The sequence below is a fragment of the Gekko japonicus genome, unplaced genomic scaffold, assembly GCF_001447785.1.
Source record: "Gekko japonicus isolate JY-2015 unplaced genomic scaffold, Gekko_japonicus_V1.1 scaffold2044, whole genome shotgun sequence".
Taxonomy (NCBI): domain Eukaryota; kingdom Metazoa; phylum Chordata; class Lepidosauria; order Squamata; family Gekkonidae; genus Gekko; species Gekko japonicus.
Window position 1 is genome coordinate 233,616 of NW_015167597.1, and position 16,132 is coordinate 249,747.

General features: G+C 45.4%; 1 protein-coding gene across 2 annotated transcripts in view; it reads left to right on the forward strand.

Moving 5' to 3' along the window:
• Window positions 1-16,132, forward strand: part of FBXL4 (F-box and leucine-rich repeat protein 4) — a 102,232-nt gene that overhangs the window by 11,256 nt on the left and 74,844 nt on the right. The window contains exons 2-3 of one of the 2 annotated variants that reach the window (XM_015413984.1): window positions 3,529-3,699; window positions 5,311-5,908. In XM_015413984.1, coding sequence (XP_015269470.1) covers window positions 5,418-5,908 — 491 coding nt within the window. In that variant the 5' untranslated portion in view covers window positions 3,529-3,699; window positions 5,311-5,417. The remainder of the gene's footprint in view (window positions 1-3,528; window positions 3,700-5,310; window positions 5,909-16,132) is intronic. The other variant, XM_015413985.1, reaches the window with a different exon arrangement.

A 16,132-nucleotide genomic window follows, 5' to 3' on the forward strand; every position in this document is an offset into this window, starting at 1 on the left:
AGGGAAAATGATGTGCTGTGGCTGGGGAACATGGTGATTTCTGGGAGCTCTCTAGGCCCCACAGGGAGACTGGCAGCTCCAGTGACCGTTTAAGGGAAGATTGGGATATGTATTTTACCTCAGGACATGTTCAGTGACTCCCAACAGCAACAGCAAACTGTTTAGAATGTTAGAGGCAAAGGCCAATCAGGCCGCATATGCAAATGACCTCTGTGTTTCAACTGCCTATGGGGGAAGAGGAACAGCAAACTGTTTAGAATGTTGGAGGTGGGACTCAGGCAATGCAGCCAGTGGATAGGGACAGCTTCTGAGTGATACATCAGGGAGCCTATTGATTTGGGAGCAGGGCTATTTTTGGGCAGGAACGCTCAGGAACGGAGTTCTGGCTGGCTTCAGAGTTGGCCACACCCACTACATCCAAAACCTCTGTGTGCGTGGCTACAGAGGGAAGGCCTAGAAAGCGACCCCCCGTCGACCCCAAAGGCGGGCGGGCCAGGGGGGCTCTGGAAGGATTGGGTAGATATTTAAATGCCTCTCCGTGCCTTCCCCGGCCTGTCCAAAGGCCGACTTGCCCAGGGAAGGCATGGGAGTGTTGCCTAATATGCAAATGAGCGGTGGTCTCAGGGTGTGGCTTAATATGCTAATGAGGTTTTTTGCTGTTGGGTGTGGCCTATTATGCTAATGAGTTCCTGCTGGGCTTTTTCTACAAGAAAAGCCCTGTTTGGGAGCGTGTGGAATGTTCAGCAACGTGCCACCACCAACAGAGAATTATTATATAGATAGATAAGATGCTATATGCTGTCTTTAATCCTTAAAAGTCTGTAGTGTATATTTTTTGAAATGCCAAGCATAATGTGGGTATGTTTTGCATGGAAGTTGTTGTATAGGAGGAACACTTAGTAATGCAGAAGAATGGCTATATTGAGCATCTCTTCCTTATTATAATTGAATAGCAACGTTCTATATTGAACGTTCTAAATTTGGCCCCTTTAGTGTTTGGCCGGAAGAACTGTCAGTCAGAAGACGCTAGCTGGGTTGACTGGCTGCTTTGTGCAGCCCCGCCCAGCATTTCAAGGTCTTTTGCATATGGAAGCTGATTGGACTTCACTCCATTCCACACCTCAAACACGCCCCCCCCGGCAAGGCAGTTGGAATTTTCAGTTGCATAGACAGATACAATGCCATACTCCCCACCCTACTGTATTCTGAGGTAAAATATGTCCTCACTCAGAACACATCACTTCCCCTTCAAAAGAAACAAACCCAATAACACAATCATGCCACACCACAAAGACAACAGATCACACCACAAGCAGAATACCACAAGGCAAAAAATGATAGGAAAAGGTGCCAGCAGTCACCCCATTACTGCCACAGAGAGCGCTTCAGAGGATGGTGTGCAGGTCCCAGGTTCATGTTTTAAAAGCAGCCTGGGGAATTATGGACCATTCACACACTTTCAACCTTAACATACCTCATAGAGTAGTTGTGTGGATCATATGAGGGAGAGGAGAATGATGTCAGCTGCTTTGGTTCCCACTGCAGGGAAAGACTGCCCTTTGTGAGGCGGGGGCGGGGGGATGTAAAACTGAAGGCAGACAGGCAGATAACGGTAGGCTGATGGTTGCCTGGAAAGGACATAGGGTTGCCAACTCCAGGTTGGAAACTTCCAGGATATTTTGGGGAGGAAGCTGATTGGACTTCACTCCATTCCACACCTCAAGCTCCCCCCCCGCAAGGCAGTTGGAATTTTCAGTTTGGAGAGGAGAATGATGTCAGCTGCTCCCTAGGCAGAGGCTGTGTGTGTGTGTGTGTGGGGGGGTTGTAAAGACAGACAGGCAGATAAACGTTGGCTGATGGTTGCCAACTCCCGGTTCGAACTCCAGGACATAGGGTTGCCAACTCCAGGTTGGAAACTTCCAGGATATTTTAGGGATGAAGCCTGCTGAGGGTGGGGTCTGAGGAGGAGGAGGAAGAGGGGGACCTCAGACAGATACAATGCCATGCTGCCCACACTCCAGACAAGCTGTTGCCAGTCTCCAGGTGACAGCTGGAGAGATCTTAAAGCTTTGGTGCTACTTCAAAGTGTTGCAATTTATCAACAGAGTAGTGTTTTGGAAAATCTTTAGGAATTGTTTGGTGCATTTACGATGGGGCTCCTGGGGAACTATTGTTGCCAATCTTGGCCCAGCAGCCATCAAACCATTCTCTTCAACCCTCTGCTGTGCAGCTGACTTTCCCCTAGGGTTGCCAATCTCCAGGTGGGACCTGGAGATCTCCCACTGCTACAATTGATTTCCAGATGACAGAGATCAGTTTCCCCTGGAGAAAATGGCTGCTTTGGAGGGTAGACCCTATGACATTATACCTGCTGAGTCCTTCCGCCCCCCTGCCCAATGCTGCCCTCTACAGAATCCACCCCCCAAATCTCCAGGTATTTCCCTCCTTAGAGCTGGCAACCCTACTTTCCCCTCAGTGCCTGTTGGTAGGCAGCTAAGCTTGGTCCTGTCACCTACTTTGGCCTTTGGGAGAAAACACTGGGACCAGTGCTGATATAGGGTTGCCAACTCCAGATGGGAAATTCCTGGAGATTTGAGGGATGGAGCCTGAAGAGGGTGAGGTTTGAGGAGGGGTGGGACCTCAGACAGGTACACTGCCATAGACTCCACCCTCCAAACCAGTCAGTCCCACATAGGGAACCATTGTTGCCAATCTCCAGGTGAGGGCTGGAGAGCACTCAGAATTACAACTGCTCTGCAGAAGGGAGGGCAGAAGTCAGCTGAAGTCAAAGGGGCAGATAATGGTAGGTTGATGGTTAGCTGGGAAGGAGATGGGGTTGCCAACTCCACCCTCCAAACCAGCCATTTTGTCCTGGGTAACAATTGCTGCCAATCTCCAGGTGAGGGCTACAGATCACTCACAATTACAACTGCTCTTCAGGTAGCAGAGATCAGTTCCTCTGGAGAAAACAGTGGACTCTGTCATTATACCCTGCTGAGGTCACCACAGCAAATTGACACTGTTTGCCCAAAGCCAGAGCACTCCCCCAGAGCCTCTTTCTAGATCTCGTTGTATTGTTTTCACAACAGGCTTTACTGCTAGTCTATTAATAAACCAATAGAGGAGTCCAAAGCAGAATTAGATCTTTCTGTTGAGTGCTTATGGGTGGCCTGCAGATTGTCCAGAGCACATGAGCTGATGTGATGAATGCACACTCAGCACATAAAAAACATCTGGAAACTAAAACATAAGAAGAGCCCTGCTGGATCAGACCAGTGGTCCATCTAATCCAGCATTCCGCCTCACACAGTAGCCAACCAGTTCCTCTGGACGGTCAACAACAGGGCTGAGGCCTTCCCCTGATGTTGCCCCCTGGCTCTGGGATTTAGAGGCTTAGTGTCTCTCAATGTGGGGGTTCCCCTCAGTCACCATGGCTAGTAGCCATTGATAGACTTGTCCTCCATGGCTCTATCTAATCCTCTTTTTGAATATATATTCTAGATTAACTCAACAATCATTGTTTTACAGATGAACTGTAAAGATTGTTCCCCTCCAGGGGACAGCCTTCCTGGATTTGTGTTCATAACACCTTTACTTATGCTTAAATACCATCCGTGCCAGTTGGATATATGGAAGTCAACTAAGATTTGGTGGATGCAGTTGAATATCATTTTTGAGTCCACTGATTTTCCTACTGGGGTAAGTGCTCTGAAACCTTGTTAGCAGTTAACAGACTGTAACTGACAGTGCAAAGGCTTTGTGGTGGATAGGCAACTTTTACTTGTTTTCTTTTGATTAGAGCTGAGCTGAAGGGGGTGATGGTAATGAATGGTTTCAGAAAAAAAGCTTTACATCCTGCAAATGGTATCCACCTGCCTCATCCTCCCCCCCTCCAAAGTGATGTTCTATAGCATTGTTTCTCTGCCTTCCAAAAGATAAAACAAGCAGCTTCTTTTGAGCTCCAGTCATATTTTCCTGGCAGTAAGAGTGGCAGCAGCCCTATCTCCTGAGTGGTGGGCTGGTGGCAGCATCCTAACTTCCTCTTTGCATACCAGTTGATGGTTGTATTTGTAGTCTTTCAAACTGTTGGTCTCTTCTGTTTCCCCCCCAATTGATGCTGACACATAGCCAGTTGGATTTGCCATTCCTGAGAGTAAACAAAGCTATTGTAATGGAAGATAATTCGAAGGAAGGCTTCCTTTATTGGTTTGCATTAGATTCATTTGATCTTAGTGATGCTGGCATATAGCCAGATCCTATTGTCTATGTGCCAGTGACATTTTTCAGGAACAAAAGAGATTAATAATGTTTTTGTTTTAAATAGTGTCCTACAGTAGCTGATTGGTGCCGGATACAATTATGAAAAAGAAGTGAAAGGTGTAAGCTTAGGAAAAGATTTGGGAACATTTTGTGCTACTTCCACTGCCGCATTTCCACAGAAAATGTTCACAAGCAGACTTTTGGCTAGCCCTTATTGTGATGTGTCCAGAAAGAATGTTTTGCTGATTTCTGCTAATTCTGTTTATATCAGGAAATGGGTCAATAAAGACCAATGAATTTGCTTTCTACTGTATGATAGCTGTTTCTGCAGTTAAATACAAATGTTCAAGCTGGGTAGTATTAGCAACAAGAAGAAGAGTTGGGTTTTATATCCATTTTTCTCTACCTTAAGGAGTCTCAAAGCGGTTTACAATAACCTTCCCTTCCTCTCCCCAAAACAGGCACCTTGTGAGGTAGGTGGGGCTGAGAGAGTTGTACTACCTCTTTATGTCACTGACATTGGGGATTATATGTACTTCAGAACAACTGATTCATGCAAATTTAGTTAAGCCTTTAACTTGCATTGGTTTGCTAGTCCATAGAGGATGAGGTGTGGGATTGCAGGACAACATGCAATATGTAGTTTGCATAACTAGATTTCTAATATCTGTATCAATTATTCCTTTTCTAGCATTGTTTTCCAATATTCCATTTGTTTTCTGCAACTGTTCTAGACTTCTTGCAAAAGGTATTGGAGTGTTTTGAATTAAGCATTTAAGATTATGATACTGAAAATTAATTAAATAGTTTCTCACAGTTATCCTTGAGACAGGTAAGTGGTGGCTACTCTCTATCTGAAAGCCTTTTAAAATCATGTGAGACGTTCTATACTTTGATATATTTTTTAGTAATGTTTCTTAAAACGTGATATCATATATTCATCTGTTACAGTGTCAACTTAAAGCTATCCAATTACAACAAGTAAAAGCAACTTTGTTTCTCACATTGTTTTCTATATTGACCATGTTTTGTTATTTTGTTTTTATTCAGGTGCCTGTTTTTTTAAACCATCCCACAAAGAGTTAATGCATGTCTCTAGAGGATAGCTGACCATTAGCAACTTTACAATACATATCTGGACGTCGCCAGCATTTCCCATGTTAACAGTTCTGAGCATGTTTTACTATATATATCTTCGGCGCCGAGCCAGGACAGCTACAAGAGGAGAACTGATGAACAATCGGAGAGCCATTGAATCAAGCCGGCCCTTACCTATCAATGTTGAATTAGTCCAATATGCCAAAGAAGTATTGGATTTTACTTCCCATTATGGTAGTGAAAACAGTATGTCATATACCATGTGGAATTTGGCTGGAGTTCCTAATGTGTACCCTAGCTCTGGTGATTTTACTCAAACTGCTGTATTTAGAACTTATGGAACTTGGTGGGAATTGTGTCCTAGTGCCCGATTACCTTTTACGAGAACACCACCTAACTTCCATAGTCAGGACTATGTAGAGCTTGCTTTTGAGGAACCAGTTTATCCTACAGCAGTACATGTTCTGGAAACTTACCACCCTGGTTCTGTCGTTAAGATTTTGGCATGTTCTGCAAGTCCTTATTCCCAAAATCTGCCTGCTGATATAAGGTAAAATTTCAGCTAATTTCTTTTGTTTTCCTTTCCATGGTATCTTAAACTGTTTTATAGAAGTTTATTTATTCAGATAGTTGCATGATTTTACCAAAATGCAGATATATATTTCCTCTTGGTTGTAAATATTTGGTCTAAATCGTAGTTTCTGCACTTCTGTAACATTCGTTAGTCAGAAGGTTTAATTCTACTTTGGAGTCCTGATTCATAGGTAAAAATATATGTCATAGTTTACGATTCAGATGTAATAATGAATTATGATATTCTGGGAAAGCAAAAGTCTAATTGCCAGGTAGCATGCAAAGGGAATGGGGACGGAGCAAGGACATAATCTCAAGAATCCTTCATAATGGAGTGGCTGTCTAAATCATGCCTGTATCTTACCCACTTAGAAACATAAGAATATAACAAGAGGCCTGCTGGATCAGACCAGTGTTTCGTCTAGTCTAATATCCTGTCTCACACAGTGGACAAATAGTTACTGTGGAGGGCCAACAACAAGGCACAGAAGCCAAGACCTTCCCATGATGTTGCCTCCTGGAACTGGTATTCAGAGGTACATTGCCTCTGGATGTGGAGGTTCCCTTTAGTCACCATGGCTAATAGGTACTGACAGGACTATCCTCCATGATTCTGTCTAATCCTTTTTTAAAAGCTGTCTATACCTGCATCCCTCACCACATCCTCTGGCAGCAAAGTCCAGTTTTTAATCACTCATTGGGTGTGTTCAGATGGGGCGTTTCAGCCGGTTCAGTTTATGCCGGCTGAAACGCGATCACACTTACCTCCTGTCTGCGGATCCCATCACTGTATGCCCGTTCACATGCAGTGGGCATCGGCGTCTTTGTTTTTTAAAAAAACTCAGTTTGCACATGTGCATAGGCAGCCATCCACAGAATGGCGAGCTTCACACATGTGCAAAACACTCTGTCTTCCTTTAAAGTTTAAAGGTAAAGGTTCCCTTGCTCCAAAGCCAGTCGAATCTGACTCTAGGGTTGCGGTGCTTGCCTGGATGTCTACCCCGTTGATCAAGAGGACCCTATCTCCCACATGCAGGGTGCCGTCCCGATGTGCCACACCCCCTTCTGCGATCCGCGAAATGAAAATCCCCGAGTCCCCCTGCCCGTACGGCGTGGAGCTCTTGCCCCTCTGCAATGCTGAAGCTGAGCCCCCGTTCGTTTCACATCAGGCAAGCCGAGAGACGCTCTTTGGGGGCCGCTCCTTCGGGCCGCTCCGGGAAGTGCAGGGCTCCCCCTCGCCGCTCCTGAGGGCTGTAGTCATCTTCGGGCCGCAGGGGAGTCACTGTGATGGCATTCTCGGGCTCCACCATTCGCTCCTGCAGTACAGTCATGGAGACGGTACTGCCCGAGCCATGCTCAGCAGACTGCAGCGAGACGCCGTTCGGGGGGGGGGGAGACAGGACACATCTCCAGGCTACCACCTGAAGGCCTCCACAGCACGCCTGCACCAGACTGGCCCCTGCGCTGGCACCCCGCAGGCGGGAAGCCAGAAAGGAGCACCTGCCCTCTGCGGGCCTCCAGCCCACACACCCCCACCGCTGGAGCAGGCCCCCCCATCCCTGGGCACGGCAGCCTCCTCAGAAGCAGGCGTCACGCCAGAGGGGTTGGGGGGGAACGCCCTCTAAGGTCCAGGGATGGGGGGGGGGCCTGGACACAGAGCAGCACAGAAGAGCACCGGAAGGGCAGGGCGAGAGCGGAGCCCTTCCCCTGGAGTTCGCTGCTTCTAGCCCAAGGAGGGCTTCAGAGAGCAGCACTTCCTGCCTGTCTGCCTGACTCGCTTGCCCTCCCGCAGCCCTGAGACTTGCCACTGCCACTCGCCCAGCCCAGAGGTGAGCCCCGCAGGGAGGGAGGGAGGGATCAAACGACACCCCCTTGATGGAGAGCTTTTTTAAAAAAACAAATGTCGGGGCGAAGCTTTGCCCAAGCGCATATAGCCAACCTAAAAAAAAAATGGGGAGCGAAAATCGGAAGATTCGGGCTTCCGAACGGAAGTGGCTAGACACCGGTGGAGAGCGATCAGACGGAGGGGTACAGCGATTGCAACCGTTGTACTCAGGATACCCCCACTTGGGAACCTAGTGGCAGAGTACAATGGTTTAAAGGGTTTTACAACTGTTAGGGACGGGAGGCAGATGTTCGCCATGTGAACGCCAGTAAGTACACCGGTTGGAACCGGCACCTATACCATTGTAAAGCCCCCGTCTGAACTGAGTGAAGAAGTATTTCCTTTTTTTCTGTCCTTAATTGGATGAGCTCAAATTCTAATATTTTGGGAGACAGAGAAAAAAAAATCTTCTTTATCTACTCTCTTTACCCCATGCATTATTTTATAAACCTCTATCATAACCCCCTTAGTCATACCTTCTCTAAACTGAAACATTCCAGACTCTTCAGCCTTTCCTAATAGGAAAGGTGTTCCAACCTCTTAATCATCCTGGTTTCCCTCCTCTGTACATTTTCTGGCACTGCAACATCATTTTTGAGATATGGTGACCAGAACAGTATTCCAAATGAGATTGCACCATAGATCTATACAGGGGCATTGAATTATTAGCTGTTTTGTTTTCAGTTGGTTTTCTAATAATCCCCAGCAAAGAGTCTAATTTTTTTTACTGTAGTGGCACACTGGGTTGACACTTTCATTGAGCTATCCACTATGATAGCTCAAGGTCTCTATCTCCTGTGCTATTGCCAAGGTCTCTTTCCCTCTCAGTCTCAGCAAGTTTAGACCCTATTAGCATATACTTACAGTCACAATTTTTTTATTCCACTATGCATCGCTTTATACTTACCTGAATTGTACTACATTTGCCATTATTGCCCACTCACCCAATTTGTGGAGAGCCTCCTGGAGCTGTTCTTGGTTTTCACCATCCAAAATAATTTTGTGTCATCTGCAAACTTGTCTACTGTGCTGCTCACCCCAGGTTCAGATCATTTATGAACAAATTAAATAGCACCTGATACTGATCCTTGTAGAACTTCACTGCTTATTTCACGCCATTAAGAGAACTGTCCATTTATTCCTACTCTCAGCTTTGTGGCTAATTAATTTTTTTGTGAGTATTTGTGTGTGTGTCTGTGTGTATGCGCGCATGCGCGCATGTTCCTGGGAGTCATGGTTGACTTCTGGCGATCCCTAGTGGGGTTTGGATGTTTCAGAGAGGTGGCTTGCTGCTTCTGCATCCCGGCCCTGGTCTTCCTTGGAGGTCTCCCTTCCAATTTCTTGCCAGGGTTGGCCCTGCTTAGCTTCCGAGATCTGATGAGACCAGCTTGCCTGGGCTATCCAGGTCAGAGCATGTCTAATGAATTTTAATGAATAAAACGACTTGTACTCTTTTCCCATAGCAGCTGAGCTTATTCAGGAGTCGTTGGTTTAGGTACCTAGTCAAAAGCCTTTTGAAAGGCCAAATATATAATGTCTAACAGGTCACCATGATCTACATGTTTGTTGACTTTCTCAAAGAACTGCAAAAGGTTGGTGAGGCAGGACTTCCCTTTGCAGGAGCCATGTTTGCTTCCCCTCAGCAAGTTTTGTTCCACTGTGTTCTTAACCATTCTATCTTTGGTTATTTATTTATTTATTTGTATTTTTACCCCGCCCTCCTCACGAGCGGGCTTAGGGTGGCTTACAAGAGGGCAACAATGCCCACATATAAAACAAGATTAAAACAACTTAAAACAAAAATAAAATCCTACTAAAAATAAAATCCTACAGTTACTACTAATTTGCCTGGGACATACTACTAATTTGCCTGGGAAATTGGGCTAATTTCCTGGTTGTCCTCTGGACCCCTTTCTAAAGATCGGTGTAAAATTTGCTATTCTCCAGTCTTCTGGTACAGTAGCTTATTTTAGTGACAAGTTACGTATACTGGTTAGTAGATCAAGAGTCTCACACTGGAATTCACTAAGAACCTTAGGATGTTTGCCATCAGGAACTGGAGTGTTCCTGGGTTTTTGATTTCCCCAGTAGGTCTAAAAGTTCATTTCTCATCACTTCAGTTTAACTCAGTTCTTTAGACACCATTTCTGAAAATAGTGGCTGTGGCGTGGGTATACGCCCCACACTTTCCACAGTGAACACAGATGCAAAGAGTTCATTTAGCTTCTCTGCCATCTCTCCATTTCCCTTTCGCAATCCTTTTATTCTTTGGTCATCCAGTGTTGAATTAGTTCAGTATGCCAAATTAGGCTTCAATGCTCAATTCTTTTTTTAAAAAAGTTATATTTATATTAAGAACATAAGAACATAAGAGATGCCAATGTTGGATGAGGCCAAAGGCCCATCCAGTCCAACACTCTGTGTCACACAGTGGCCAGAAATACCAGTGCCATCAGGAGGTCCAGCAGTGGGGCCAGGACATTAGAAGACCTCCCACTGTTGACCCCCCCCCAAGCACCAAGAAGACAGAGCATCACTTGCCCCAGAGCCCCTAGCTATACCTTGTGGCTAATAGCCACTGATGGACCTCTGCTCCATATGCTTATCTAATTCCCTTTTGAAGCTGTCCATGCCTGTAGCCGCCACCACTTCCTGTGGCAGTGAATTCCAAGTGTTAATCACTCTTTGGGTGAAGAAGTACTTCCTTTTATCCATTCTAATCCGACCGCTCTGCAGTTTCATGGAGTGCCCACGAGTTCTTGTATTGTGAGAAAGGGAGAAAAGTACCTCTTTCTTTACCTGCTCTTTCCCATGCATAATCTTATAAACCTCGATCATGTCACCCCTTAGTCGTCGTTTCTCCAAGCTAAAGAGCCCTAAGCGCTTTAACCTTTCCTCATAGGGAAAGTGTTCCAACCCTTTTATCATTCGAGTTGCCCTTTTCTGCACTTTTTCCAAAGCTATAATATCCTTTTTAAGGTGTGGTGCCCAGAACTGCACACAGTATTCCAAATGAGGTCGCACCATGGATTTATATAGGGGCATTATGATATTGGCTGATCTGTTTTCAATACCCTTCCTAATAATCCCCAGCATAGCATTGGCCTTCTTTATTGCAGTCACACACTGTCTCGACATTTTCAGTGAGTTATCCACTACAACTCCAAGATCTCTCTCTTGCTCAGTCTCTGCCAGTTCAGACCCCATCAATGTGTATTTATATTTAGGATTTTTGGCTCCAATGTGCATCACCTTGCACTTGGCCACATTGAACCCCATTTGCCATGTTGACGCCCACTCGCCCATCCTTGACAGATCCCCTTGGAGTGCCTCACAATCCTCACTGGTTTTCACCACCCTGAACAACTTCGTATCATCCGCAAATTTAGCCACTTCACTGCTTACTCCCATCTCCAAATCATTAATGAACAAGTTAAAAAGCAGTGGACCAAGTACTGATCCCTGCGGTACCCCACTGCTTACCACCCTCCACTGAGAAAATTGCCCACCTACACTCACTCTCTGTTTTCTATGAACTAGCCAGTTTTTGATCCATAAAAGGACTTGTCCTTCTATCCCATGATTTTTGAGCTTACTTAGGAGCCTTTGATGAGGAACTTTATCAAAAGCTTTCTGGAAGTCAAGGTAAATAATATCTATTGGATCCCCCTTGTCCACATGTTTGTTCACCCCCTCAAAGAACACTAACAGGTTAGTGAGACAAGATCTTCCCTTACAGAAACCGTGCTGAGTCTGCCTCAATAGGTTTTGTTCATCTATGTGCCTACTAATTCTTTCCTTAATAATGGTTTCCACCAATTTACCCGGTATCGACGTCAGACTGACTGGCCTGTAATTTCCCGGATCTCCTCTGGAACCCTTTTTAAAGATGGGAGTGACATTAGCTACCTTCCAATCCTCAGGAATGGAGGCAGATTTTAAGGAAAGATTACATATCTTTGTCAGGAGATCTACAAGTTCACATTTGAGTTCTTTCAGAACTCTCGGATGTATGCCATCTGGGCCTGGTGATTTATCAGTTTTTAAGTTGTCTATCAGTTTTAGGACCTCCTCTCTCGTCACCTCAATCTGACTCAGGTCTTTCAACACCCCTCCTGAAATCAGTGGTTCTGGAGTGGGCAAGCACTTCTCATCTTCCACAGTGAAGACGGAGGCAAAAAATGCATTTAGCTTCTCAGCCATTTCCCTATCATCCTTCAATACTCCTTTTACCCCTTGGTCGTCCAAGGGCCCCACTGCCTCCCTGGCTGGTTTCCTGTTTCTAATGTATTTGAAGAAAGTTTTATTGTTGGTTTTTACGTTTTTTGCTATATGCTCCTCATATTCCCTTTTTGCCTGCCTGACCTCAGACTTGCATTTTATTTGCCATAGCCTGTGTTCCGTTTTATCAGCCTCACTGTGACTAGCTTTCCACTGCTTAAAGGAATTCTTTTTACTTTTTACAGCCTCCATTACTCTGTTTGTTAACCATGCAGGCTTTTTCCTATACCTGTTTGTGCCTTTCCTAACCTGCGGAATATATATTTTTTGAGCTTCTAGGATCGTAGTTTTAAATAGATCCCAAGCTTCCCCAATTGTTTTGACCCTTTCTACTTTTCCTTTCAGTTTCCTCCCCACGTGTCCCCTCATATCAGAGAAATTACCCCTTTTAAAGTTAAAAATGGTTGTGTGAGTCTTTTTGGCCAATTCTCTATTTGTACAAATGATGAACTCAACAACATTATGATCACTGTTTCCAAGCGGTGCAATCACTTTTACATCTCTCACCAGGTCTTGAGTGTTACTTAGGACCAAATCAAGGATCGCCTCTCCCCTGGTAGGTTCCGTGACCATCTGCTCCATAGCACAGTCATTTAGAGTGTCTAGAAACTCAATCTCTTTTTCCCGACTAGAACACATATTGACCCAATCAATGTGTGGGTAGTTAAAATCACCTATTATTACACAGTGTTTTTGTCTAGTTGCTATCTTTAAGGCATTCATCATTTTATAATCCTCCTCTATCTTTTGATCTGGTGGGCGATAACAAACTCCCAGTGTTAAGTTTCCTTTTGGCCCCCCTATTTCAACCCATAGAACTTCCAGAAGCGAATCCAATTCACTTAGCCTCTCAATCTTTCTAGACTTTATACCCTCTCTGACATACAGAGCTACCCCACCTCCAACCCTTCCCCCCCTATCCTTCCGATATAATATATAACCGGGAATCACTGTGTCCCACTGATTTTCCTCATCCCACCAAGTTTCAGAAATACCCACAATGTCTATTTTTCCCTCCGACACCAAGCACTCCAACTCCCCGATTTTACCTCGGACACTTCTAGCATTTGTATAGAAACAGCTGTAATTTCCCTTACAAGTTAAGCCTGCATCCTTCCTCTTGCTATCTCGAGTCGTTGTCCGGCAGTCCATGTCACCAGCCATGGCCTCTGTGGACAATTTCAATCCACCTCCCTGTAGAAAAGCAACCGGTACCCCCTCACCTCTCTCAGATGAGCCAACCCGAACCAGAGACTTTTCATCTCCTGTCGGCTTTCCCCCAATATTCAGTTTAAAAGCTGCTCTGCCACCTTTTTGATTTTAAGTGCCAGCAGCCTGGTTCCTTCTCGGGACAAGTGGAGACCGTCTCGCCTGTACAGCTCCCTCTTGTTCCAAAAAGTATCCCAGTGCCTAACAAACCTGAACCCTTCCCCCCTACACCATCGTCTCATCCACGCATTGAGACTCCTGATCTCTGCCTGTCTCTCCGGCCCTGCGCGTGGAACAGGTAACACTTCTGAGAAGGCTACCTTGGAGGTCCTGGACCTAAGTTTCCTGCCCAGCAGCCTAAATTTCTCCTCCAGGACCTCACGACTGCATTTCCCCACATCGTTGGTGCCGACATGCACCACGACCACTGGCTCCTCCCCAGCACTATCTACCAGCCTATCTAAAACACGCGTAATGTCCGCTACCTTCGCACCAGGCAGGCAAGTCACCATACGGTCAGTACGCGGGTTCGCCACCCAGCTGTCTACCTGCCTAAGGATCGAATCACCCACTACCAAGAGCCCCCCTCCCACCCTGCTCAGGGATGGTTCCTTGGTGCAAAAGGAGAGCCGCTCACCAGCTGGGGAAGAGGTCCCTTCTGAGGGCACATTCCCCTTATCCTCAGCATGGTGCCCTGTTTCCCCTAGACCCTCATGCTCCCTGACAGCAGCGGGGCTGCCAGATCCAGAGTGGGACGAAGCTAACAAGTCCCCGAGAGTCTTTTCTGTGTGCCTAGCTGACTGTCTCTGCTTCTCCAGGTCAGCCACCTTGGCCTCAAGGGAGCACACACGTTCCCTGAGAACCAGGAGCTCCTTGCACCGAGGACACACCCAAGACTTCTGCCCAGTGGGCAGATAGTCATACATGTGACACTCCGTGCAAAACACTGGATAGCCCCCAACCCCCTGCTGGCATTCTGGCTTCATAATTCTTTTAAAATAAATAAATATAATCCCCCTTTTAAACCCTTGGTATTTATGTGGGTTTTGTTATCAAGTCAAATTATTTTACGGGAAAGACAAAGAGCCTAGGGCCTTGTCTTTCTGGCTCTTTTTGGGCTTCTTACAGCGCCCCTAGTCTAAGAGTCCCTAGGCTAAGAGCCACAGGCAAAGAGCCCTTTAGCTCACCCTTCGGCTCGTGCCAGAGGCTCGTGCCTCTGCCAAGGTGCTTCCTTAAATAGAGGCCTCCCCCAGCAGAGGTCAGGCAGCAGCTATTCAAATTCAAATTCACCCAGGCACTCAATCACAGGCAAAACAATGCCCCTTCCACTTCCTCTCAATTACAGGCAATCCCAGTCAAACAATGCCCGTTCCTCTCCCACACTCAATCAGCCAGGACTCTGCAAGAACTCTAAGTGCTTCCACACACTGCTAAACACAGTTTTCCCACAAAATATCCTTAGCTGAATTCTCTCAGCTGAAAGCAAGTAAAAGAAACCCACTCACCTCTCTCACAGCTCTCTCTCCTGCTCCTGCTCAGAGCTCAGCTGGTCTCTGCATTTGTATCTGCCAATCACATACATTGAATTGGATACATGTATAGAAAACCGTGTCCTGACCTGGATAGCCCAGGCTAGCCCAAATTGGCCACCAAATGAGAAGGGAGCACTCACTGGAGAAGACCCTGATGCTGGGAAAGATTGAAGGTCAAAGAAGACGGGGACAGCAAAGGATGAGATGGTTAGACAGTGTCATAGATGCAACGAACATGAAATTGAGCAAACTTCAGAGGACGGCAGAAAACAGGAGGGCCTGGCGAGATCTTGTCCATGGGGTCGCGAAGAGTCGAACTCGACTGTGCGACTGAACAACAACAACAAGCCCAATTTTGTGGAATCTTTGAAGCTAAGCAGGGTCGGCCCTGGTCAGTATTTGAATGCAAGACCACCAAGGAATACTACAGTCACTACACAGAGGCAGGCAGTGACAAACCACCTCTGTTAGTCTCTTGCCTTGAAAACCCTATGGGGTCACCATAAGTCAGCTGTGATTTCATGGCAAAAATACCCCAAAACATTAATGCATATATAATCCCTACAGATGAAATAGGCAATGTTGAAATTAGAGCTTTACTCTTCTGTTTTTGAGATTCTAAGTTAGATGTTGACTTAAAAAAATGTATACTAGTAGTTGACCAGCAGATAAATTGAGGAAAAATTATTTAATAAAAACATTCAAGCCCTTAGACTTATCTTTATTCATATAGCAAATATATTGTTAACATATTTAGTTCTTGGCCTTGGTTTGAGTATCTTATTTTGAGACTCTGGTTTGTCTTTTATACATGAAAGTTTCATTCTAAGATTTAGCAGATAAAGAATTATCCAAACAAATTATGTGAAGAATGCATTAAAGAAAAGCAAAGATTTAGTAAGTACTGCTTTTGAATATGAGGGACAAAAAAATATTTTATTTTCTTACATAGTTTTCAGTATTGAGCTAGATGGATAATATCCCCTACCTTTATTATTCTCAATCCACATTTGAATGGATCTGTTTTTCTGAACTTCATGAAATGCATGAATAAATAAATAAATAAATAAAGGTATGCCATGCTGGCTGTTTGCAGTACTCACTACTAGAGGAGAAGGAATGTGTGAGAATGCAGTTCATCTGTTTAGGAGTTTTGCAGTAACTATATTTTGCAGGATTTTTGTTAGTGTTTTATGTGTAGGCACATTTGACATCATAGGCCATGGCCTTATGATGTCAAAAGAGAAATGAGAAGGAAAGATACAAGCAACCTTGCAGTCTTCTCCATTCAGCA